At 49.2% G+C, this 25,521-nt stretch overlaps 1 protein-coding gene across 3 annotated transcripts in view; it reads left to right on the forward strand.

Annotated features, from left to right (window-relative positions):
- The first annotated feature begins 4,032 nt into the window (after positions 1-4,032).
- TALDO1 (transaldolase 1) overlaps positions 4,033-25,521 on the forward strand; it is a 37,761-nt gene continuing 16,272 nt past the window's right edge. Inside the window, exons 1-8 of one of the 3 annotated variants that reach the window (XM_078781627.1) lie at positions 4,033-4,244; positions 14,263-14,386; positions 14,817-14,924; positions 15,090-15,221; positions 15,357-15,523; positions 15,813-16,010; positions 16,342-16,493; positions 18,498-20,277. In XM_078781627.1, coding sequence (XP_078637753.1) covers positions 4,178-4,244; positions 14,263-14,386; positions 14,817-14,924; positions 15,090-15,221; positions 15,357-15,523; positions 15,813-16,010; positions 16,342-16,493; positions 18,498-18,602 — 1,053 coding nt within the window. In that variant the 5' untranslated portion in view covers positions 4,033-4,177 and the 3' untranslated portion in view covers positions 18,603-20,277. Of the gene's footprint in view, positions 4,245-14,262; positions 14,387-14,816; positions 14,925-15,089; positions 15,222-15,356; positions 15,524-15,812; positions 16,011-16,341; positions 16,494-18,497; positions 20,278-25,521 lie in introns of those variants that run through there. The other 2 variants (XM_078781626.1, XM_078781628.1) reach the window with 2 other exon arrangements.

Consider the following 25,521-nt stretch of genomic DNA (forward strand, 5'->3'; position numbering starts at 1 on the left):
GCCTCTTCAATGCCGTCCACACTTCCTCTTCCGTGATCTCCACCAGCTCCACTTTGCCCTCCACATAACTCGGTAGTTCCAGCTCGCCTTTGCTTGCTTCCCTGCTCAACAACTGTTTGAAATTGAACTCAACAACTGTTGAAGCTAACTCCGAGGGCCTTTCACTCACTCACCGCAGGCAGGTTGGTGGACTTTGTCTTCTACCGACTCCTCTCCGGCCTAGCTCCCCCAGCTGTGTCTGTGCTCTGTCCCCCAAATATTCCTACAGGTCGCACCAAGATCTGCCTGCAACCCTCTTCTGGTGAAACTGCCAAAATCAAGACTCTGCTCACCTTCACTCTTTCATTCCTCTTTACTCCAGCCTCTAAAACAAACTCCCTCTCTCTTCAATCCCACTCCTCCCTCCAGGTCTTTAAAACAGCTGTTCACCACCATCTCTTATTTTTCCCCCATCCAAAACCTTGATCTTTTCTACCCCTGTTAATTTCACCCCAGATCTACTTTTTTGAAATACCAACTTCTTTCCTGGAAGTCCTAGTAGTGTCCATGTGTTTTATACCTCTGCCGCCCCCTCCCCTCCCCAGCCTTCCCATGCTCCTCCTCCCCAAGCCCTCCTCCCTCCCACAGATCTCCCGATGTCCCTGTTCTCTACTGTTGTACTCGTGTGCTTCCCTCTCTCCCCATCTTGTCTCCCGCTCCCTTTATTATTATTATTATTTTTGTGTGATTAATATTGGCTCTTGCACGAGTCTCGATCTTGTATACAAAAAAAAAAAAATCCTTTGCCCACTTTAAATACCACGCCCCTCTCTGTCAATAGCCTTCCAACTCCATCCTTACTCACCGCCACCGCCCCCTTCATGCCCTTTCTATCCTCATCCCTGTCACAAGCCAATTTATAGATCATCTTCCTCCCACCATCCTCCTCGATATCATTCCTTGCCTTATCCACAGCTCTCCTTGAGCTTTCTTCTTCTGCCCATACAGGTGCAGCAACTCCACATCCAGCTGCCTCTCTCTATCCTTGATCTTCTATATCCTCTTGCAAACCTCCTTTTCACCAACTGCCTTTACTCCTTCCTCCGTCCACCATACCTGGTTTCTATCCCTCGACGATGCACCCTTTCATGAAGTCCTTCCACACAATACTTTTGCAATTCCCCGAAACCCCCTCTCAGTACGTCTTCCTCTCCTCCAAACCATCCGTGTCTTCGCTAAGTTTCTCTTAACTGGCTCTCATCCTCTCCTTGTACGTTTCCCCTACATTTACCCCACCTAATAACCTTTGACCCCTACTCTTTAACCTCTATCTTTTCCACAATCACCACAGGCTTGCTGTGTGGGAACATGCCCTCCTGCCTCTGCCTTACGATCCTCAACCCTCCATAGCTGTCACTTCCTCACCACCACCAAATGCAGTTCTGCTGGGTTCTGTCCACAAATATCAGTAATGTTGTGGCTTCTCCACTTTTGAAACAATGAACCAGCTATATGGCCATCCCATTTGGAAGAAGTTCATGTGGAAGTGAAAACATCCCAACTCGAAGTTTGTAAAATTTGTAGAAAGCTGAAGGGCAACACCATCTCATTGTTGACAGCTGTCAGATGCCATCGATAAAAAAAAAAAAACTAGCAGGATTTAAGCTGATCGAAATTTAAATAAATAGCACTGCAAAGCGGGCGTAACCCCTGAGCCCATGCATGGTGGAAACCAATTTCAAGATGGCTGCCATGGCGGCCATATTGAAAATCGCAGCGCGCTCATTTTCGAAAGGAACCTTCCTCTACCCAACTCCAACACACACTGCAAACATGGATTTAATCGGACAAGCCGTTCTGCTTGAAATCGACGGAAACCAAAAGTTGGCGGACGCCCGGACGACGCCCGTGACGACAATACCCCTTAGCCCAATTTGGGCTGAGGGGAGAAAACCATGGCTTGTAAACCAAACAATTATTATTATAATTTATATCCTGCAGTCATTGTAGAGGGTAATTAATTAATATAAATATTGTTTTGTACGACAAATAACTATTACTTTTGTTATTAGAAGTGGACTTGGAAAAATTAATGACGACTCCACATATTAAATGACTCCACCTACTAATGCCTCCACATATTGATGACTTCATCTACTAATGACTCCACATATTAATGACTCCACCTACTAATGCCTCCACATATTGATGACTTCATCTACTAATGACTCCACATATTAATGACTCCACCTACTAATGACTCCACATATTGATGACTTCATCTATTAATGACCACCTATTATAATGATTCCACCGATTGATGACTCCACCTACTAAATGGCTCCACCTTCTAATGACTCCACCTATTAATGATTCCACCTATTAATGATTCCACCTACAAATGACCACATATTAATGACCACCTATTATAATGATTCCACCGATTGATGACTCCACCTACTAAATGGCTCCACCTTCTAATGACTCCACCTATTAATGACTCCACCTATTAATGATTCCACCTACAAATGACCACATATTAATGACCACCTATTATAATGATTCCACCGATTGATGACTCCACCTACGAAATGGCTCCACCTTCTAATGACTCCACCTATTAATGATTCCACCTATTAATGATTCCACCTACAAATGACTCCACATATTAATGACTCTGCCTACTAAAGGTTCCACCTACTAATGACTCCACCTACTGATGGCTCCACATATTAATGACCACCTACTTATGACTACCTACTAATGACTCCACCTACTAAATGGCTCCACCTTCTAATGACTCCACCTATTAATGATTCCACTTAATGATTCCACCTACAAATGACTCCACCTATTAATGATTCCACTTATTAATGATTCCACCTACAAATGACTCCACCTATTAATGATTCCACTTATTAATGATTCCACCTACAAATGACTCCACATATTAATGATTCCAACTACAAATGACTCCACCTATTAATGATTCCACTTATTAATGATTCCACCTACAAATGACTCCACCTATTAATGATTCCACTTATTAATGATTCCACCTACAAATGACTCCACCTATTAATGATTCCACTTATTAATGATTCCACCGACAAATGACTCCAGCTATTAATGATTCCACTTATTAATGATTCCAACTACAAATGACTCCACCTATTAATGATTCCACTTATTAATGATTCCACCTACAAATGACTCCACCTATTAATGATTCCACTTATTAATGATTCCACCTACAAATGACTCCACCTATTAATGATTCCACTTATTAATGATTCCACCTACAAATGACTCCACATATTAATGATTCCAACTACAAATGACTCCACCTATTAATGATTCCACTTATTAATGACTCCACCTACAAATGACTCCACCTACAAATGACTCCACCTATTAATGATTCCACTTATTAATGATTCCACCTACAAATGACTCCACCTACAAATGATTCCACTTATTAATGATTCCACCTACAAATGACTCCACCTATTAATGATTCCACTTATTAATGACTCCACCTACAAATGACTCCACCTACAAATGACTCCACATATTAATGATTCCACCTACAAATGACTCCACCTATTAATGATTCCACTTATTAATGATTCCACCTACAAATGACCACATATTAATGATTCCACTTATTAATGATTCCACCTACAAATGACCACATATTAATGATTCCACTTATTAATGATTCCACCTACAAATGACTCCACCTATTAATGATTCCACTTATTAATGATTCCACCTACAAATGACCACATATTAATGATTCCACTTATTAATGATTCCACCTACAAATGACTCCACCTATTAATGATTCCACTTATTAATGATTCCACCTACAAATGACTCCACATATTAATGATTCCACCTACAAATGACTCCACCTATTAATGATTCCACTTATTAATGATTCCACCTACAAATGACCACATATTAATGACAATACCTACTTCGTGAACCATCAGTGATCACGTGCTTCACAATAACGTCTACAAATGAACCAATAGGAGCATTCGTAGCGTTGACGTCACCAGGCAGAGTTCGTGATTAGTGCGAGACGGCGGAAGTTGGCCCAGTGTGAGCGTTTGCGTGGCGTTGTGCGAGCGACCTGTGCCGGCTCATCAATACACTACGATCTTTCAGGTTATTTCATAAAATATAAACAATGGCGTCCGTGTTGGAGCAGCTGAAGAAGCTTACTGTGGTCGTGGCGGATACCGGAGATATTGAAGGTACGACAGTACAACTACAACAATCTAACTACAATATAAGGGAACAAGCCATTCAACCTCTGTGTGACGTGCTCTCTCTGCTTTAAATCATCATTCACTTTATTTTGATTTTCATTTCCTCTTGTATTTTACAATCATCGTGTTTCGTTAACTTTCTCTTTGTGATTTACCGTGTTGAGTATTATTAAACCAACAGTGTTAATTCACTGTACAGTAGTTATTATAATACTGTATAGTACAACATAATACCAGTTCGCACTCGGACCCGCAGAGTCAACACGACAAAGGGGGCAGGGAAGTGTGTAAGGAGAAACAAAGTTAAGTAAGTGAGGAGAAACAGTTTTGGGAGAGTGTGTGAGGAGACTGTTTCAGACGCTCGTATAAAAGGACACGGAGCCGCTAACACCTGTAACAGAGACTTCGTTATAAGGGGAATATATAGGGGTATTGGGAAGTGTGTGAGGAGAAACCGCAAGTTAAGGAAGTGTGTGAGGAGAAACCGCAAGTTAAGGAAGTGTGTGAGGAGAAACCAAGTTAAGGAAGTGTGAGGAGAAACAGTTTGGGGGAGTGTGTGAGGAGACTTCGTCATAAGGGGAATATATAAGGCGATTATAGGGGTATTGGGAAGTGTGTGAGGAGAAACCGCAAGTTAAGGAAGTGTGTGAGGAGAAACCCCAAGTTAAGGAAGTATGTGAGGAGAAACAGTTTGGGGGAGTGTGTGAGGAGACTTCGTTATAAGGGGAATATGTAAGGAGATATAGGGGTATTGGGAAGTGTGTGTGAAGCCGCAAGTTAAGGAAGTGTGTGAGAAGAAACAGTTTGGGGGAGTGTGAGGAGACTTCGTTATAAGGGGAATATATAAGGCGATATAGGGGTATTGGGAAGTGTGTGAGGAGAAACCGCAAGTTAAGGAAGTGTGTGAGGAGAAACCCCAAGTTAAGGAAGTGTGTGAGGAGAAACAGTTTGGGGGAGTGTGTGAGGAGACTTCGTTATAAGGGGAATATGTAAAGAGATATAGGGGTATTGGGAAGTGTGTGAGGAGAAACAGTGTTGTGGGAGTATGTGAGGAGACTTTGTTGTTAGGGGACTCGGACCCCAGCTGGTAAACGGCTGATTGTCGATCTAAAGGTCACCGTGGGGATTTAAGATGACCGAACACGTGGTTTCACAATGTCAATGTGGACCCGCCCAATAAATTGGATGAGTATTTCTGTTACATGTCCATAACTTCTATTTGAACCTCTGAGACTTTATTTTACTTTAAAAACTGCTGACGTCATCAATGGTGGAAACTAGGATTACACGGTATTAGGTCTCGGGGCGACACGTGACTCGGGGCGACACGTGACCTGTATACAGTGTTCTAACAACACAGTGTGGTGCTGCGCACACACGACTCGATTGCCAGAGAGGTAGGCCACAACGCGTTGGTATAACAAAGTCTTTATTCGAAAGCTCGTACTTCAGCACTGAGCGGGCTCGAGCTTAGAGCCCGCATATATATCCCGAGGCCATGCCTAGTCCCCGGGCGTGGCCGATCGGTCGATAGGCGGGGCATGCATTCCAGTTCCCCGCCTGGACGTACGCGCCACCTGCTGGTGCGCTGAATTAGTGTCCCTTGTGTCCGCCACACGCGCCCCCCCAGAATTCCTGTGCACCTGAAGGGTGAGTTTGCGGGGAAGCCGGATGACCCGGCCGAAACGCCCCCCTGGCGATGGGTGCCGGTCTGGGGGACGGCGGGGCTGGGGGGTGCTGGGGGTCCGACCGCCGGGGGGCGGCCTCGACATGGAGGCAGAGCTGCTTGCGGGGGGTGGTCCGGATCGAGGTGGGCCGGCTTGAGGCGGTCCACGGAGATGCGATCCGGGGCACCGCCGATGTCGATGGTGAAAAATTTGTCCCCGGTCTCCAGCACGCGGAAGGGCCTGTCGTACGGGGGCTGTAGCGGTTCCCGATGGGCGTTGTGCCGTGCGAAGCTCCGGGGCAACGTGGGAAGGCGGGCAACCGTGGTGTGCCGTCGGCACCGGGGCGAACCTCCGGGCGGTCTCCTGAAGGGCGGAGCGCTGTTGCGCCGCGGACCGTGGAGCCGTCGAGTCGGGGATAAATTCACCTGGTACCCGCAGTGGCTGCCCGAAGACAAGCTCCGCCGAAGACGTGCGCAGGTCGTCCTTGGGCGCCGTCCTGAGGCCCAGCAGGACCCAGGGGAGTCTGTCGACCCAGCCGCCGTCGCGGAGGCTGGCCCGGAGCGCGCCCTTCATTGAGCGATGAAAGTGCTCGCACAGGCCATTGGCCTGGGGGTGGTAGGCCGAGGTGCGGTGTAGTGTCACCCCGAGCCCTTGCGCCACCGCGGCCCAGAGCTCCGAGGTGAACTGGGGGGCCGCGGTCGGACGAGATGTCCGAGGGGGCACCGAACCGGGCAACCCAAGTGGCGATGAAGGCCTGCGCCACATCAGCTGCAGACGTCTCCGCCAATGGGACGGCCTCCGGCCACCGTGTGGTGCGGTCCACCATGGTGAGGAGGTGGGTGAACCGCTGCGAGGGGGGCAGAGGTCCCACCAAGTCGACGTGCACATGGTCGAACCGCTGCTCGGGCACCGCAAACGGGGCCAACGGGGCCTGAGTGTGGCAGTGGACCTTTGCGCGCTGGCACGCGAGGCACGTCCTGGCCCAGTCACGGACGTCCTTCCAGAGGCCGTGCCAGACGAACTTCGCCCCGACGAGCTTCTGGGATGCCTTCGTGCCCGGGTGGGACAGGCCGTGGATGGCGTCAAACTGGGCGCCGCCAGCCAGCGGGCACGATGGGGCGAGGCCGGCCGAGGGAGACGTCGCATAGGAGGGCTGCGCCCGCGGGGTCGAACGGCACCTCGGTGACGCGGAGGCCCGTGACGGCGGTCCGCAAGGCCTGGACGCCGGGGTCGGTGGTCTGGTCCTCCGCCATCCGGGCATAGTCGACCCCGAGGTGGACCGCGAGCACGACGGACCGGGAAAGGCAATCCGCCACCGGGTTGTCCTTACCCGCCACGTGACGGATGTCCGGCGTGTACTCGGACACGGCAGAGAGGTGACGCTGCTGCCGTGCCGACCATGGCTCGGCGACCTTGACCATCGCGAACACAAGGGGCTTTTGGTCGACGAAAGCCGTGAACGGGCGGCCCTCCAGCAGATGGCGGAAGTGTCGGACCGCCAGGTGGGGCCCGAGCAGCTCACGGTCGAAGGTGCTATAGCGGCGTTCGTGCGGGCGAAGCTGCCGGCTAAAAAACGTCAGCGGTTGCCAAGCATCACGCACCCCACTGCTCGTGCACCGCGCCCACCGCGTAGTCCGACGCGTCGGTGGTGAGGGCGATCGGTGCATCGGGCACCGGGTGCGCCAGCATGGTGGCGTCGGCCATGGCCAGCTTTGCGCCCGCAAACGCCGCGGTCATCGGCGCCGACCAGGCGATGTCACCTTTGCCCGGCTTGCCCCGGAGGGCCTCGTGCAAGGGGCGGAGGAGCTGGGCGACGTGGGGCACGAAGCGGTGGTAAAAATTTACCTTGCCCAGGAACTCCTGGAGCCCCTTGATCTTGCGGGGCCGCGGGAAATCCCTGACCGCCTCCACCTTGGCCGGTAAAGGGACGGCCCCGTTCCTGGTGATGCGGTGCCCCAAGAAGTCGATGGTGGCGACGCCGAAACGGCACTTGGCGGGGTTGATGATTAGGCCATGCTGGCCCGGGCGTTCGAAGAGCGTGCGGAGGTGGAGCAGGTGCTCCTCCCGGGACGCGCTCGCGACCAGGATGTCGTCCAGGTAGACAAACAGGAAAGGTAAGTCGCGCAAGACGCTGTCCATAAGCCGTTGGAACGCCTGGGCCATATTCTTCAACCCGAAAGGCATCCTCAGGAACTCGAAGAGGCCGAAAGGGGGTAATGACGGCCGTCTTCGGGACGTCGTCCGGTTGGACAGGGACCTGGTGGTAGCCCCGGATGAGGTCCACCTTGGAAAACACGGTCGTGTTTGCCAACCGGGCGGAAAAGTCCTGGATGTGCGGGACCGGGTAGCGGTCGGGGTTGGTGGCATCATTGATCCGGCGGTAGTCCCAGCACGGCCGCCATCCTCCGCCGGGCTTCGGCACAATGTGCAGAGGAGAAGCCCAAGCGCTGTTGAAGCGCCGTACGATCCCCCGCCGCTCCAGCGTGGCGAACACCGCTTTCGCCACCGCGAGCTTCGTGGGCTCGAGTCGGCATGCCCGGGCATAGACCGGCGGCCCGACCGTGGGGATATGGTGCTCCACCCCGTGTTTAACGGCCACCGCTGAGAAGGTGGGCCGTGAGAGGGCCGGGAAACTGGCGAGGAGGCGGGTAATGTCGTCCGCTGCCGGAAGTGTGCAAACTAAACTCGCCGGGACGGAACCCTCCAGCAAGCCGCTCAGTGAGCCGCTCAACGAGCCGCTCAGCGAACAAGCGAGCGAGCTGAAGGTTTCGGCCTGGACGAGCCGTCTGCGCTTCACGTCGACCAACAGCCCATTCGCACATAGGAAGTCCGCACCGAACAGTGCCATTGGCACGCTGGCGGTCACGAACGACCATTGAAAGCGCTGCCCTCCGAACCGCAGGGAGAGGCAACGCTTCCCGAATGTGCGGATAGGTGTACCGTTGGCGGCAAGCAAAGCGGGGCCCCGGCCCGCGGTTTGCTTGTTGGACATGGAGGCTGGGAGGACGCTTACCTGCGCTCCTGTGTCTCAAAGAAAACGGCGCCTGGACAAGGTGTCCGTGATGAACAGGAGGCTGCCGGAATGGCCGACGCTCAGGGCCGCTAACGAGCGCCGGTCCGGTCATTTCCCGACCTGTCAAAAGAGCACGGCGGGCGACACGTTTTAGCCTTGCGGCCGAACCTGGCGTGGTAGTAGCACCAGGTTTGCGGCGGCGGCGGCCGTGGTGTTGGCGGCGGCGGTAGTGGGCGGGGCGCAGCAGCGGCCACGAGGGAAGCCGGGGGCGCTGTAGCCTCTGCCCCGGGATCCACTACGGCAGCACCGTACACCGACCGCGTGTCGCAAGCCGCGAAAAACTTGTCGGCCTCTACGGCCAGGGCGCGGGGTTCCTTTATCTTGGAACCGGCCAGCGCGAGGCGTACCTGTGCGGGTAGCTGGCGTAGGAAAAGTGCCCGGAATAAGAAATCCGGGGGTTGGTCACCAAGCAGCGACGGCATAAAATCCATCCGCACGGATGGTCGTGTGTCGCCGAGTTCGGGAAGGTCCATGAGGCGGTCGGCCCGTTCGATCTACGTGAGCCCGAACGTGGCGAGCAGGAGACGTTTGAGCGCTTCGTATTTGTTGTCGCCCGGCGGGCGCCGAAGGATGGACACGACTCGGGCGGCAGTGCCGGGCCTGAGGGCGGCGACCACGTGGTAGTACCGGGTCTCGTCCGCCGTTATGTCTCGGAGCTGAAATTGAGCTTCGGCCTGGACGAACCAAACGTCGGCTTGTGCCTCCCAAAACTCCGGGAGTTTAACTGCGACGGCGTTGGTGGCCATGGCGCGTTCGGTGGTCAGCAATGGCTGAACCAATCGGGGTCACCAGTGTGGTGCTGCGCACACATGACTCGATTGCCAGAGAGGTAGCCCACAACGCGTTGGTATAACAAAGTCTTTATTCAAAAGCTCGTACTTCAGCACTGAGCGGGCTCGAGCTTAGAGCCCGCATATATATCCCGAGGCCACGCCTCGTCCCCGGGCGTGGCCGATCGGTCGATAGGCGGGGCATGCATTCCAGTTCCCCGCCTGGACGTACGCACCACCTGCTGGTGCGCTGAATTCGTGTCCCTTGTGTCCGCCACAACAGCCTGCATGTTGAAGAATAAACTTGAAATCGGTTTTTGAGAATGTTGCAGGTTTTGGGTACTAAAGGTGTAATCATGAAAATGAGGTCTAGCCATGTGGGGAAAAGGATTTTTATTGTATTGAGAGAAAATAGTGACATTAAAGATGAAAGTAATTATTAAATGAAGAGGATTCTGTGTGGATAGGAGGTTACTTGTAGGATGTTTTTATATGACTGGTATGAGGAAAGAGCAGGATCGAAAGGGTTTGTGAATAATTCAAAGGCTTGAGTTGAGGTAAGAGTGGTGCTTATTGGGGATTTTAAGTTGCCATGAATACATTGGGGACAGGGTGGAGTCTATGAGGAATTTCCAGATCCAGTCCAGGATTGCTTCCTAAGCTGGTTTGCAGAGAAGTCGGTGGGGGGGGGTGGGTGGGTGGAAGTGTTTCACCTCTTTGTGGGTAAGGATCTGAATATAGCTTTCAAATATTTTTGTTTATTTATAAAGCTTAGGTTTGTAGAAGAACTAAAACCTGAAACGGAGAACGGCTAGAATACAGTGGACGCAACCTCCACTTGAGGAAGAATGAATGAGTGAGTAATGGGAGGGGAGGAGGACAACGGGCGAATTTGTTGGATACAAACTCACACAGTAAGAAAGGAGCGGGAGGAACCGGAAGGTAAATTGAGTGTGAAACGAAGGGACGAGACACAGAAACATGAAAGGGGGGTGGGGGGAGGTTAGGAAATAGTATGCGTATAGATGACAGGAGGTGGTGAACAACCATCTTGAAGCCCTGGAGGGATGAGTGAAATTGAATAAACTGAGGAAGTTTGTTCCACAGGGAAGAGAAAAAGGGAACTGATCAGTGAATGTGAGCAATGTGCGTGTGCCCTGGAAAAGCCTGGTGGGAAAAGGGGAGACAGAGCACAGTGTGCAAGACCAGAATAGAAGATGTGGGTTTCCAGAGAATCGGTGATCATGAAGAGGCACAGGACTAGGTCCAAGACAGTGTCGGGGTATTCCAGGCTCTACAAGGAGATCAGAGGATTCCATGAAGAGCCAAGTGCTGACAGAGTGGAGACATTCAACAAACTGTGAGAGGAGGTTGCGGTTGATTCCATCAAGGTCTGGAGAGCAAAGTGGGGTGCCAGACTGGTCCAGTGCTCGAGCCATTGCCCTGATCTCTTGTCTGAGATTCAAGACCTCCATCCATTGTTGGGAAAGCAGCGTCAGGGTGGAGTGACGGTCAGAAACCGAATTGATGGTCTGAGATCAGGTCATTGGAGAAGAGGAATGATTTTATGTCGACTGCAGTGATGAGTTTCAAGGCTTTTGTTGTAGTTGGGCGTATGCTCATAGGACTTTAGTTAAGAGGATCTGTTTTTGCACTCTTTCTGCAATACAGTGACGATTACTGACATGCAAGTATACAGAAGGTGACCTCAGACAAATGATGGGTTGAACGGAGCTCACAGAGGATGTGCAATAGTGGCAGAGCAGGTTTTTGGGGACGCCAGTGCTGATACTATCTGGGCCTGTTGTAGAATCGGTGTTTAGGGGGTTGCCAGGAACTTTTTTTGTCATGTGAGAAAGACATTGTCCAGGTGCAGTTGTGTAGGGACGGGTGGGGGGGGGGGGGGGGGGTGAGGTGTTTTGAGGAGGGGTGGGGGGAGGGAGGAGGGGAAGAGGGTGTATGTGAGATTTGGAAGGAAATACAGTTGTGACATTCTATATTCTCACAAGCAGTCTGCTGTGGTGCCATTATAAGTGAATGAAATGATGGAGGGTGTACTGAATGCACGAGAAGCAGTCTTGACAAGGTGCTACCAGGACTTCCAGGAAGCAGACTGTTCAAGAGTTCAGCCTTGAGGTTGGCCTGATGTTGTTTTCTGGCTTTCCTGATTGGCAAATCCCTTCTTGCAGTCATTTATGGAATAACCTGGGACTTATTTTGGTTATATTTGCCCTTCATTAAGAGCGTGCACGTTGTTTTGAAGTCTCCTTCCTCGCCACACCAGGGGTGAGTTGAAGGGTATGATAGCCGCAAGACAAAATGGTGGGGGTGAGGGGTGAGGGGGGGGGGGGGGGTGGAAGATTGTGAGAGAGAAAGAGAGAAAGCAGGCTTTTTGTGGTAGAGTTCTCAAGCGGTATCAATACCAGGGTGGTGAAGGATGGAAGACCAATCCTGAAGTGAGGGGGCAGCTTACAGCCGTTGCCAGTTTTCATGAGTGAACTGCTAGTCACTGAGGCACTAAGGCGATGAACAAATGACATAAGATCATTGTATTGGGGGATGGCAGGCCGTGTTTTTAAAGGTTGCCGGGATTTTAAGTGTGATGGTTTTGGTAATCTGCAAAGTAGGTGTGACGGCTGTGCCATGCAGTTACTATGCTGGAAAAGATGATCGTAATTAGGCCTCCATCCATTGTTGTGATAATTATCCCTATGCTTAAAAAAAGAAAAGAAAGATAAATGTAGGGGCAATACCCCTGGCGCTCACCTGGTAGAATAAACAGTGTACTACACTGACTAAAGGTATTTTAAACCAATTTCAATGGTTGCTGCAAGACAGGGCAGCATGTAGAATTATACTAACATAATCATAAGACTTGAAACAAACAAACAAAAAAAAACTATTTTGGGGGCAACCCGCCCCCCTCCCCTTCCCTCCCCCAAACCCCCTATACCTCCTCAGACCCCATTTTTTTTAATGCCGTGAACAAACGTTAGTCACAACACAACAAATATCATTTGTGCCAAATTTGGTCATAGGCATAGGTTTAGCTAACTCCAAGGGCCTTTCACTTACTCACCGCAGGCAGGTTGGTGGTCTTTCCGTCTTCTACCGACTCCTCTCTGGCCTTGCCCCCCCCAGCCCTCTCTGGGCTCTGTCCCCCAAATATTCCTACAGGTCGCACAAGATCTGCCTGCAACCCTCTTATGGTTAAACTGCCAAAATCAAGACTTTCTGCTCACCTTCACTCCTTCATTCCTCTTTTCTCCCGCCTCTGGAACAAACTCCCTCACTCTTCAATCCCACTCCACCCTCCAAGTCTTTAAAACAGCTGTTCACCACCATCTCTTATCTTCCCCCATCCAAAACCTTGATCTTTTCTACCCCCGCTAATTTCGGTCCCCTTGTGTTTTATACCTCTCCCCCCCCCCCCACCCCCCCTCCCCTTCCCATGCCTCCTGCCCCCAAGCCTCCCCTTCTCTCCCCATCTTGTCTTCCGCTCCCTCTTTTTGTATATTTTGTTTGTCTGGTTGATTTGTTTGTGAAATAAATGTTAGCTCTTTCACGAGCCTCGATTCAGTATACAAAAAAAAAAAAAAAAAAAAAAATCCCATCAGCGGTTTCGGAGAAGACATTTCAAGTGTTTGCAGACTCTCACTGACTGATGGAAGACACGCCATCGCATAAGCTCCCTTGAACTTTGTTCCAGGTAAGCTAACGAGCAATCGGAGATTGCAGACCCTCACCCGGACGTGTTTCGTACTGTTTTTTAAGGCCTTTGTATTACAACAAATACGGCGGCCGAACCACGTGACCGATGACGTCATTATTTTTTCTCTCCACCAATTTATGCCTACATGAGGCTTCATAAATTTCATCTTGATTGGATGAAGTTTTGTACTTGTTGAATTGTGACGTCATAATGGAGGCACCTATGACATCATCATCATTAACATATGTTATTCCCCATGGAGAGTTCTTTACAATGAGCCATGTCTCCATTTTTTTCTATGCAGCGCTTTCAGAGATAGAGAGGTGGTCTTTCGGGTTTTCCAAAATGGCGCCCGTACCACGTGTCCTATGACATCATAATTATCTTTAAACAATTGTACAGGAGGAGTCATTTCCTGTCAATCGGACCAACGATTGCAGAGAAAATAATTTATTCTGTGCAGACAAACAGACTCAAATGCAACACCCTCTCTTCTAGCGAGGGTAAACAAACAACAAAATTGTGATATTGTAATCAGTCCGGATTCGGACAAGACTTGGTGGACAGGTTCGGTGTGTGACAAGAACAAGGTGGTTAGATTTTGCTTCAGCTCAGCAGATTCGGCCTATCGGTGGGGTACAAAACATAAACTGTTCAGCCCTGGTTGAGGTATGCGCCCTACTGAGTGCTGTTCCAGTTTTTGCTTGTATTGCTGTGCCACACATACTAATTACCGTGACATGCACAAATGTTTATAACTGCAACTTGCCTTTTTTTCCAGCCATTCAGGAGTTCCAACCCCAAGATGCCACCACAAACCCGTCCCTCCTGCTGCTGGCTGCACAAATCCCACGCTACCAAGGCCTTGTGGATGATGCGATAGCATTTGGAAAGGCCTTTAATGGGTATGTTTGGAGAAGCTAAGCTTTACCTGAGTCAGCCCTTTCAATTTTCTGCAATATGTTTGAGAGCCCAGGTGGTATTGGCATTGCATCATAAATGCAACTGTTGTGTCAATTATAATTTTCCTGTTCATTGGGTTGTGACCCATTTGGTGTTATGAGTACCTTATCCAAGATGCTGGATTCCCAAATTGAAATTGTACACTGTGGATTTGCCAATTGTTTGCCATTGTCCTTGTAATTAATGTCAAACTACACTGTTGTCTCGCTCGGGTCTTTGTCTTGTATGTGATTTATCTACGAGCTTGTCCACGTGTCTTTGGTGACACTTGCAATTCATTTTGTCGTTGAAATTTATTTTGGAAAAAAAAAAAAAACCTGATTATAAGTGACCGGTTGTATGTGCATTTGTGTATACCTTGTGGGTGTGCAGTTCTGAGGCGGACAAGTTGGATGCTACCATGGACAAACTGTTTGTGAATTTCGGTGTTGAGATCCTAAAACGCATTCCTGGCCGCGTCTCCACCGAGGTAGATGCCAGGTCAGCATGGGATGGTCGAGGATGGACCTAGAAAGGCGTAGCTTTATGCATGAGTAGAGGGAAAGATGTTGATATAAAGTTGCAAAGGTGAGGACAGAAGGGGCCAGGTGTAGAGTGATTGCAGCATGACGTGTTTTTATTTGCATATATGATGTCATACCCCAGGCTGTCATTTGACAAGGAGGCGATGGTGAAAAAGGCTTTGAGGCTTGTGAATCTTTTTGAAGATTCAGGGGTTAGCCGCGACCGCGTGTTGATCAAGCTTTCTTCTACCTGGGAGGGCGTCCAAGCTGCCAAGTACTTGCTCAAAGAAACTTCCCCACCTTCCAGCCTTTCCCCAGCCCATGCATCTGACGTCACTTTACACCTTGCATGGGATTCCTAGACATCTTATCCTTTTTTTTTCTCCTCTCTCCTTGTCATTTACGATAGAGTACTTGAGAAAGAGAACATCCATTGCAACATGACTCTTCTATTCTCCTTCGCTCAAGCCGTGGCCTGTGCCGAGGCTGAAGTAACCCTCATCTCTCCGTTTGTCGGCCGCATACTTGATTGGCATCTTGCCCACTCGAGTACCCCAGCCCTCCAAAATGATCCAGGTGACTTGATTTTTGGTCCTTGTACCTGCGAAGCACAAGTTAACTCTTAAAAAAGAAAAAAAGAAAAAAAAAAGAAGGTTTAGTTGGTTAATGGTTAAACTCGCATTGATTGCTATGTAGTAAGTGTAAGAGTTGTCCATGTGTGCCTCTTCTGACTTCAAAATGCAAATCCACATTTTGTTTTCATTAATTTGGTGTTTGTATGAAACCAGGGCTAACATCTCATGATTTAAACTTTTTTTTTTCCCCTCCATCTCCCCCTCCCCCACCCCGGCTTCCTTTTCTCAAGGCGTGGAGAGCGTACAACAGATTTACCGCTATTACAAACGCTTCGGTTATAAAACTATCGTGATGGGAGCATCATTCCGTAATGTTGGACAAATTATGGCACTGGCTGGCTGCGACTTCCTGACTATTTCACCGAAGCTGCTGAAAGAACTCTCTGCAATGAAAGAATCTCTGCCTCGTTGTCTCTCTCCGGACATGGGTAATTAAATTGATGTGTGTGTGTGTGTGTATATATATATATATATATATATATATATATATATATATATATAATATATATATATATACATATATATATATATATATTACAAAGTCAGTCCATATGTCAGACAATTTGCAGCATAATTTATGCTAAATAATTTGCATATTTGACTGTGGCTGCATTTGCTTGCTTTCGTCTTTAGTTCTTTGATGTGACGTGGTTTTCCGATGTATTGTCGTAGTTTTGATGATGCTAAAGTCACCTGTTTGTGCTGTTTGGTAAAGACAGTTTGAACAACTGATACCGGCGGTTATTTTTGCACTTGCAGCGCCCAATGGTGAAAGCGATATGGAGAAACTCTCGCTAAATGAGAGTCAGTTCCGATGGTTACACAACGAGGATCAGATGGCTGTTGAGAAACTCTCAGACGGGATTCGCCGCTTTGCTGCCGATGCAAGGCGTCTGGAAACATTAATCCAGGTATGATGAGCTTTTCTGTAGGTGCGGTCAGCATTTCCTTTCACAATATGATCACATTAACCAATATCACGTGCCTTCGACACGGTCTGGCACCCCGCTCTGCTCACCAAACTCTCCTCCTTTGGTATCCATGGAAATCTCCACGCATGGCTGGCGGACTTCCTCTCTAGTCGTCGTCAACGTGTGGCCCTGAATGGGTTTCTCTCATCTCCTCTTCCTGTTCAGGCTGGAGTTCCCCAAGGCAGTGTTCTGGGCCCCGTGCTTTTTCTGGTCTTCATCAATGATCTCTCTGACTCTCTCGAAAATCCTCTCTATCTCTTTGCTGATGACTCCACTCTCTGCCGCTCCATTCCTCTTCCCTCAGATCGGCAGTCTGCTGCCTCCTCACTCTCTGAAGACCTGGACAAAATCACAGACTGGTCAAACAAGTGGAACATGTCTTTCAATCCTGACAAATCTCACACTCTTACTATGTCTCTCCGAAAAGATCGACTGGACAACCCTCCCATCTACTTTCTCAACAATCCTCTCCAAGAAGTTCTGTCGCTCAAGATTTTGGGTCTCACTATCTGCCATGATCTTTCTTGGGAAAACCACATTTCCAAGCTGGCCTCCAAAGCCAGTCGCCGACTGGGCATCCTCCGTCGTGCGAAGTCCTTCCTCGGCACACCTGAGCTCCTCACCACATACAAGGCTTTCATCCGCAGCTCAATGGAATACTGTTCTCCCCTATGGGCCGGTGCTCCTGCCTCACACCTAGCTCGGCTTCACGCTGTTGAAACCAAAGCTTTCAGAATTATTGGAATCTCCCGCGATGAAGCTATCTCTGAGGGCCTTTCACTCACTCACCGCAGGCAGGTAGGTGGTCTTTCTGTCTTCTACCGACTCCTCTCCGGCCTTGCACCCCCAGCTCTCTCTGTGCTCTGTCCCCCAAATATTCCTACAGGTCGCACAATATCTGCCAGCAACCCTCTGATGGTTAAACTACCGAAATCTCGGCTCTCTGCTCACCTTCACTCTTTCATTCCTCTTTTCTCCCGCCTCTGGAACAAACTCCCTCACTCCCTTCAATCCCACTCCTCCCTCCAGGTCTTTAAAACAGCTGTTCACCACCATCTCTTATCTTCCCCCATCCAAAACCTTGATCTTTTCTACCCCCGCTAATTCACCCCAGATCCACCTTGTTTGAAATTCCAACTTCTTTCCTGGAAGTCCTGGCAGTGTCCATATGTTTTATACCTCTCCCACCGCCCCCTTCCCATGCCCCCCCCCCCCAAAGCCCTCGCCCTCTCTCAGATCTCTCGATGTCTCCATGTCTCTCGGTCCCTGCTCTCAAATGTTGTGTTTGTGTCCTTCCCCCTCTCTCCCCATCTTGTCTACCGCTCCCGATGTTATATGTTTTATGTGTCGGTTTGTCTTTCTGTGTGATTAATGTTCGCTCTTTCACGAGCCTCGATCTTGTATACAAAAAAAAAAAAAAAAAAAAAAAAAAAAAAAAATCTTACAATGGTGACAAATTCAAATGTAATGGAAAACCAAATAGTGCATTGGAGTCATCAGAAGGAACCAGAAGAAGTAAAGAGCAAAGATGAAGTCATCAGGAGGAACCTGGATAGGATTCGGGCTTCAGCCGCTACTCAACCCTCAAACCCATCCAGGCGCAGCCAAGTGAACGTTGCAGAAAAATTTGTGCAAAAAAAAAAAAAAAAATTCCCAGATCCAGATTCGGATCTTCACCAAAATTTTCTCACACCCAACCCGTCCACTGAGTTTTTCCCGAATCCGTCCAGAGCTTTTGGAGATGCCGTGCTATATATCGGCTTTAGGTTATATCGTGCTATGTATCGGTTTTAGGTTATATCGTGCTATTTATCGTGCTATATATCGGTTTATCGGTTTCATTCATTCTCAATGGTGAAGAATCGCTCAATAAATATCGAATGAGGATTCGGATCTTCAAAATCTAATCATTTTGTCCTTGTCACTCACCCAATCTCTCTACAGCAAATTTTGTATGAATCCATCCACAACTTTTTGAGATATTCTGTTTACAGACACACAGACAGGGGTGAAAACATAACCTCTGCCCACCTTCTGTGGTGGAGGTAATAATTGGGGTCATTGAAGTAGTATTATATTTGGGTTTTTTAAAACATCTTTCTTCAGTATTGTTGTGGAAATGAGAATTGTGTTTTTTTATTGTTGTAAAAATATCACACTCCTTCCTCCAGTTGTTGTGTATAAAGGTCAAAGGGCGTCCCTCAGTTAGGTCATATACAATCACGTTAGCCAATCATAGATTTCCTCCTTGTTGGTAGTTATTTCCTTATTCTGTGTATTAGGTTAAGGCTTTGTCTTCCATTAATTAATACTCCATTGCACCGAATTCAAATAGATAGATCCCCTTTTTCAAATTCCCCCAAAGCCTTTATTGCCAACTGCATTTATGACCAACTGCATTTGCCTCCATTGAGCACGCGGTCGGCTCGGAGAAGAAAGGCGTGTCTCCACCTCGTCATAGAGGGGAGGAGTGAGCCAGCCCTTGCCGACCAACCCAGAACGAGGGGTTTGGCTTTGAGAGGGCGTGGGGAGAACCATCGAGTAGGTTCGCGAAGGTTGAAGGGCAGGGCCTATATAACCCGCAGCGGGACGCTCCCCACAGGAGATGAGTTCTGAGTTCTGCAGAGAGACGCGTGCAAGAGAGGAGACTATATATACGAGACGCGCAGGAGAAGAGATATATACGTGCCGCGCAAGAGGTGAGAGAGAGAGAGAGTCCACCACCACCAGCTTGGAGTCCACCACCACCAGCTTTGAGACCACGCAGTTTCGACCCGCTGCGATGCGGGAGCCGGATTGCGGTGGCATCGGTGGCCGTCGAGGTCCTGCCCGACGTCCCTTGCGGGATCAAGCTCCAGCTCCGGTTCCTGTTGGACCTTCCCCTCCTTCCAGCCAATCGTTCCTGCCTTCATTCCCCAGTCGTGTAAGTGTGCTCGTAGTCTGTCTTTTGTCTTGTCTTGGGGTACTAAGTAAGACTGAATAGGTAAGCTAGCGTTGCACTGTGTCTCCTTGATTCCTTCTGTTTTTATTTTATTATCCTTCCTCCTCCTTGGTTGCTTTCAATTGTGTAAATAGTAAATAAATCATATTTGTATTTCTTACCCTTTGCCTTTTTTTCCTCTACATCCGTCGTTGTTGTCTTTTCCCTCATTGGACACCTGTGGCATGATTTTGGCCAACGTTTCAGGATCGGGTTAGTCTTGGTAACAGTTCGTGCCGCGGTTGCTAAACACCGCTGGTCAATCAATTAACATCTGTCCGCGGTACGAACGGGGCTGTGCACCGGCCTTTCCGGAGGTCGCGGTGCAGCTTCAGGGACCACGTCGGTCAGTCACAAACGAGGGGACTAATCCCCCCTCAAAGGGGAACCATAGGCCGACGTTGGGTTCCGCAACAGTATTTTATTATCAACTAGCTGAATGCACCCGGCATTGCCCGGGTTCTTTTTGAATGAATTTTATCTTCTGTACATAGGTCTGACGCGAGCCCAGTATCAGTTGGTGCTCAACGATTCCTTGTTCTTTCTTCTGTCGGGCCCCGCGAGAGAGAAATTTGTAAGCATGTGTTGCAATCAGTCAGCTATTCCTATTAAGTGCATAAGTTGTACTTCAAGAGAATTTTGAAAGAAGAAGAAGATTTATTGCGAAATGGGCCCAGCCTGGCTGAGGTGGCCTCGACCGGCCTAGCCCCCTGGCCTATAACCTTCCCGGGGCCCGGCCCGACATTTTTTTGTTTCAGAGGTTTCCTCCTATCTTTCATCATTCAGGAGATTAGCGCGTGCAGACAACCAAAAAAAACAAACAAACAAACACTTTCTTTTATTTATACTATATATATATATATATATATATATATATATATATATATATATATATATATATATATATATATATATATATATATATATATAATGATAATGAATTGAATGAATGATCGTTTTAAGGCCATTTTCCCCGCTAGAGCGGGGGGTTAGCATTGCGGGTCCCATGACAATCATGGTTCCCTGTTTGAGGCAATGTTTTTATGGCCGGATGCCCTTCCTGACGCCAACCCTTGGTCGCCTCTTACGATGCGCAGGGATACGGTGTACCTATTCTAAACCGGGGTACACACCGGGATCATTCATCCCAGCAAGCTGGTACTCAATTTGCCGACCTCGGAAGGATGACAGGCTGAGTCAAGCCCCCTGGTGTTAATTTAGCGATCGACCGGGATTCAAACCCAGGATCCTAGGATCCCAAGCCGGCACCCCTAACCGCTAAGCCAACACCAGGCTTTAATAATAATAATAATAATAAATAAATAAATTATAATAATAATAAATAATCTAAATTATAATAGGCGAAGGTGATTCTGTCCGTCTGTCCGGGGGTGTGGCTTCGTCCGTTTGCAGAGTAGCTCCACCCATTCTTGGAGAGGCTTCATGTAAACAAATATCCACCATTTTATTACCTCGAATGGCTTTAAGGCCTGTTTCGTTAGGCCCATGCTGTCTTTCTCTCACACAGGTTTATTTCAATTCTAATTCGACATATCATTTCATTTTTAACAGTCGCTAACATAGTGTTAGACTCGGTTGAAAAAAAACGGGAAGAGAATCCCAAGAAAGTTTCCGTTTATAGAACGAAATGATTTCTCAAAGGCCTGTAAACTAAAGCCCATTCATTGAGAGTCACCCTCACGATTTTATCTCGAATTCACCATCTGATTTAATTTTTATCGATGGTTTTAGACTCGGTGTCAGAAATAATTGAGTACATTCACGCACACACGGGAAATTGCCGAGATATATTTATAAAAATCGCGCCACGATGATGCACGAAAATACAGCGCCTAAAATAACATTCGGGGGGAAAATGTCGACATATATTAAAAATTCGCTTTTTTCTTTTCCGTTAAGATATATTACTTTTACCTTTTATGAGAGTCGGCACAAAAACGACATATATATCTTCGTTCTTTCTTATTTCATTCAACATTATTATCTGGAAGTAAAATATGTTTTAGGAAATTACCGAGAGATATTTCTTCGTTTTTTTTTTATTAGTTATGTGCGCATACACTTTAAATAGGTTTATTTGAAATCTATAATTTTCACAATGTAATTTACTTGCCATTTATTTGATAATTACGAGACACTTCCTCTTGAGGATCGTGACAATTCATGTGTTGCGTGGAAACTGCCATTTCCAAAATGAATGCGACGGTCGATGAAGAACGCAGACTTGAACAGGATGTAGCAAGAACCGCACAGAGAACCGCACGAGACTGAGAGAACCGCACAGAATGCTGCTTGCAACAACGATGAGGAGGGTTGGAGAGGAGCGAGGGGTTGGAGAGCGAGGTGCTAGGGTTGGAGAGCGAGGTGCTAGGGGTTGGAGAGCGAGGTGCGAGGGGTTGGAGAGTGAGGATGCGAGGGGTTGGAGAGTGAGGAGCGAGGGGTTGGAGAGTGAGGAGCGAGGGGTTGGAGAGCGAGGGGTTGGAGAGCGAGGGGTTGGAGAGCGAGGGTTGGAGAGCGAGGGGTTGGAGAGCGAGGGGTTGGAGAGCGAGGGGTTGAGAGAGCGAGGGGTTGGAGAGCGAGGGGTTGGAGAGCGAGGGGTTGGAGAGCGAGGGGTTGGAGAGCGAGGGGTTGGAGAGCGAGGGGTTGGAGAGCGAGGGGTTGGAGAGCGAGGGGTTGGAGAGCGAGGGGTTGGAGAGCGAGGGGTTGGAGAGCGAGGGGTTGGAGAGCGAGGGTTGGAGAGCGAGGGGTTGGAGAGCGAAGGGGTTGGAGAGCGAGGGGTTGGAGAGCGAGGGGGTTGGAGCAGCGAGGAGCGAGGGGTTTAGAGCGAGGAGGAGCGAGGGTGTTAGAGCGAGGAGCGAGGGGTTAGAGCGAGGAGCGAGGGGTTAGAGCGAGGAGCGAGGGGTATAGAGCGAGGAGCGAGGGGTTAGAGCGAGGAGCGAGGGGTTGGAGAGCGAGGGGCGAGGGGCGAGGGGTTGGAGAGCGAGGGGTTGGAGAGCGAGGGGTGGGGAGCGAGGGGTTGGGGAGCGAGGGGTTGGGGAGCGAGGGGGTTGGGGAGCGAGGGGTTGGAGAGCGAGGAGCGAGGGGTTGGAGAGCGAGGAGGCGAGGGGTTGGAGAGCGAGGAGCGAGGGGTTGGAGAGCGAGGAGCGAGGGGTTGGAGAGCGAGGAGCGAGGGGTTGGAGAGCGAGGGGTTGGAGAGCGAGGGGTTGGAGAGCGAGGAGCGAGGGGTTGGAGAGCGAGGGGCGAGGGGTTGGAGAGCGAAGGGGTTGGAGAGCGAGGAGCGAGGGGTGTTAGAGCGAGGAGCGAGGAAGCGAGGGGTTAGAGCGAGGAAGCGAGGAGCGAGGGGTTGGAGAGCGAGGAGCGAAGGGGGTTGGAGATCGAGGAGCGAGGGGTTGGAGAGCGAGGAAGCGAGGGGTTGGAGAGCGAGGAGCGAGGGGTTGGAGAGCGGAGAGGCGAGGGGTTGGAGAGCGAGGGGTTGGAGAGCGAGGGGGTTGGGGAGCGAGGGGTTGGAGAGCGAGGAGATATAGGGGTTGGAGAGCGAGGGATATAGGGGTTGGAGAGCGAGGAGATATAGGGGTTGGAGAGCGAGGAGATATAGGGTTTGGAGAGCGAGGAGATATAGGGGTTGGAGAGCGAGGAGATATAGGGGTTGGAGAGCGAGGAGATATAGGGGTTGGAGAGCGAGGAGATATAGGGGTTGGAGAGCGAGGAGATATAGGGGTTGGAGAGCGAGGAGATATAGGGGTTGGAGAGCGAGGAGATATAGGGGTTGGAGAGCGAGGAGATATAGGGGTTGGAGAGCGAGGAGATATAGGGGTTGGAGAGCGAGGAGATATAGGGGTTGGAGAGCGAGGAGGAGATATAGGGGTTGGAGAGCGAGGAGATATAGGGGTTGGAGAGGAGTGTGAGGGGTTGGAGAGCAAGGAGATATAGGGGTTGGAGAGCGAGGAGATATAGGGGTTGGAGAGCGAGGAGATAGAGGGGTTGGAGAGCGAGGGGTTGGAGAGCGAGGGGTTGGAGAGCGAGGGGTTGGGGAGCGAGGGGTTGGAGAGCGAGGAGCGAGGGGTTGGAGAGCGAGGAGATATAGGGGTTGGAGAGCGAGGAGATATAGGGGTTGGAGAGCGAGGAGATATAGGGGTTGGAGAGCGAGGAGATATAGGGGTTGGAGAGCGAGGAGATATAGGGGTTGGAGAGCGAGGAGATATAGGGGTTGGAGAGCGAGGAGATATAGGGGTTGGAGAGCGAGGAGATATAGGGGTTGGAGAGCGAGGAGATATAGGGGTTGGAGAGCGAGGAGATATAGGGGTTGGAGAGCGAGGAGATATAGGGGTTGGAGAGCGAGGAGATATAGGGGTTGGAGAGGAGTGTGAGGGGTTGGAGAGCAAGGAGATATAGGGGTTGGAGAGCGAGGAGATATAGGGGTTGGAGAGCGAGGAGATATAGGGGTTGGAGAGCGAGGAGATATAGGGGTTGGAGAGCGAGGAGATATAGGGGTTGGAGAGCGAGGAGCAAGGGGGTTGGAGAGTGAGGGCCGATTGGAGCGGAGAGGAGTGTGAGGAAGGTATTGGAGCGGAGAGGAGTGTGAGGAGGTATTGGAGAGTGTGAGGAGGTATTGGAGAGTGTGGGGAGGGTATTGGAGAGGAGTGTGAGGGGTTGGAGAGGAGTGTGAGGGGTTGGAGAGGAGTGTGAGGGGTTGGAGAGGAGTGTGAGGGGTTGGAGAGGAGTGTGAGGGGTTGGAGAGGAGTGTGAGGGGTTGGAGAGGAGTGTGAGGGTTGGAGAGGAGTGTGAGGGGTTGGAGAGGAGTGTGAGGGGTTGGAGAGGAGTGCGAGGAGGTGTTGGAGAGGAGTGCGAGAGGTGTTGGAGAGGAGTGCGAGGACGAGTGGCATTGGAGAGGTGCGAGGACGAGTGGCATTGAGAGGAGTGCGAGGACGAGTGGCATTGGAGAGGAGTGCGAGGACGAGTGGCATTGGAGAGGAGAGGAGTGCGAGGACGAGTGGCATTGGAGAGGAGAGGAGTGCGAGGACGAGTGGCATTGGAGAGGCGTGAGGGTGGAGAGGAGTGAGGGGTCACATATTATGTGAAATAAAATAAATTGTGTTCATTACACCATTTTAACCATTTTGTAAATTTAATGTGCAGCATGTAAATCAAGATGTCCAAATGTCACACACGTCCATACCCGTGGGATTCCCACGGGTGACCCCCACTAGTATTAAATAATAAATAATAATAATAATATTAAATATAAATATAATATAGAAGAAGAAGATAATTGTTTTTAAAATTGTAGTTGTGCAGCATAGTATGACATTATGGAGAAGGAAAAAGCAATGCTCATACACTTGGGCCCTCTGACATGTTGCAAGGGTTGATTTCAGGTGAAGCCTATCGATTGATATAATCCTAGCGTAGACTTGATGGGCCCTGGCTTCCCTGGCTGATCACCTCCTTCATTGAAGTTGCTTGCAGGGGAATTATTATTATTGAATCGAAGGCTCATTTTTGACATCTGAAGCCACAATGCATGTTTTTGGAAAGTACTGTAGTTTTAAACCCCATCAATTCAGTGTTGATTCGTCCATTGTCCCCTGTGTCCTTGTAGGTCATGCCAATGTGACAAGCAAGGCACATTTCCAAAAGAAGTCATAATCACATTATTTTAAAAAAAAAAATTTTCTCTTAGCATCCTTGAATGAAATGCCCGATTTTAAGTGAAACAAAAGTCAGTCAGGTTGTCTTCCGGGAGCAAATTATTCAGTACATTATAAATTGGGATGACTTTAATGCCAATACATCTTGATCCAATGTTTAAATATAATATCTCGTTGAAATATCTTTAACTAGTCTATTACCATCAGTTTGAATATTTTCTGCATCTTGATTTTTGCTAAATTGTTTTGTTGCAATTTTGTGGCATCTGTGAACGTTTTTACAAGTTCACTTCCTGACTTTGAATTGCTTTATTTAATA

This window comes from Myxine glutinosa, chromosome 7 (genome assembly GCF_964187855.1).
Source record: "Myxine glutinosa chromosome 7, kmMyxGlut1.1, whole genome shotgun sequence".
In the NCBI taxonomy this organism is placed as follows: Eukaryota; Metazoa; Chordata; class Myxini; order Myxiniformes; family Myxinidae; genus Myxine; species Myxine glutinosa.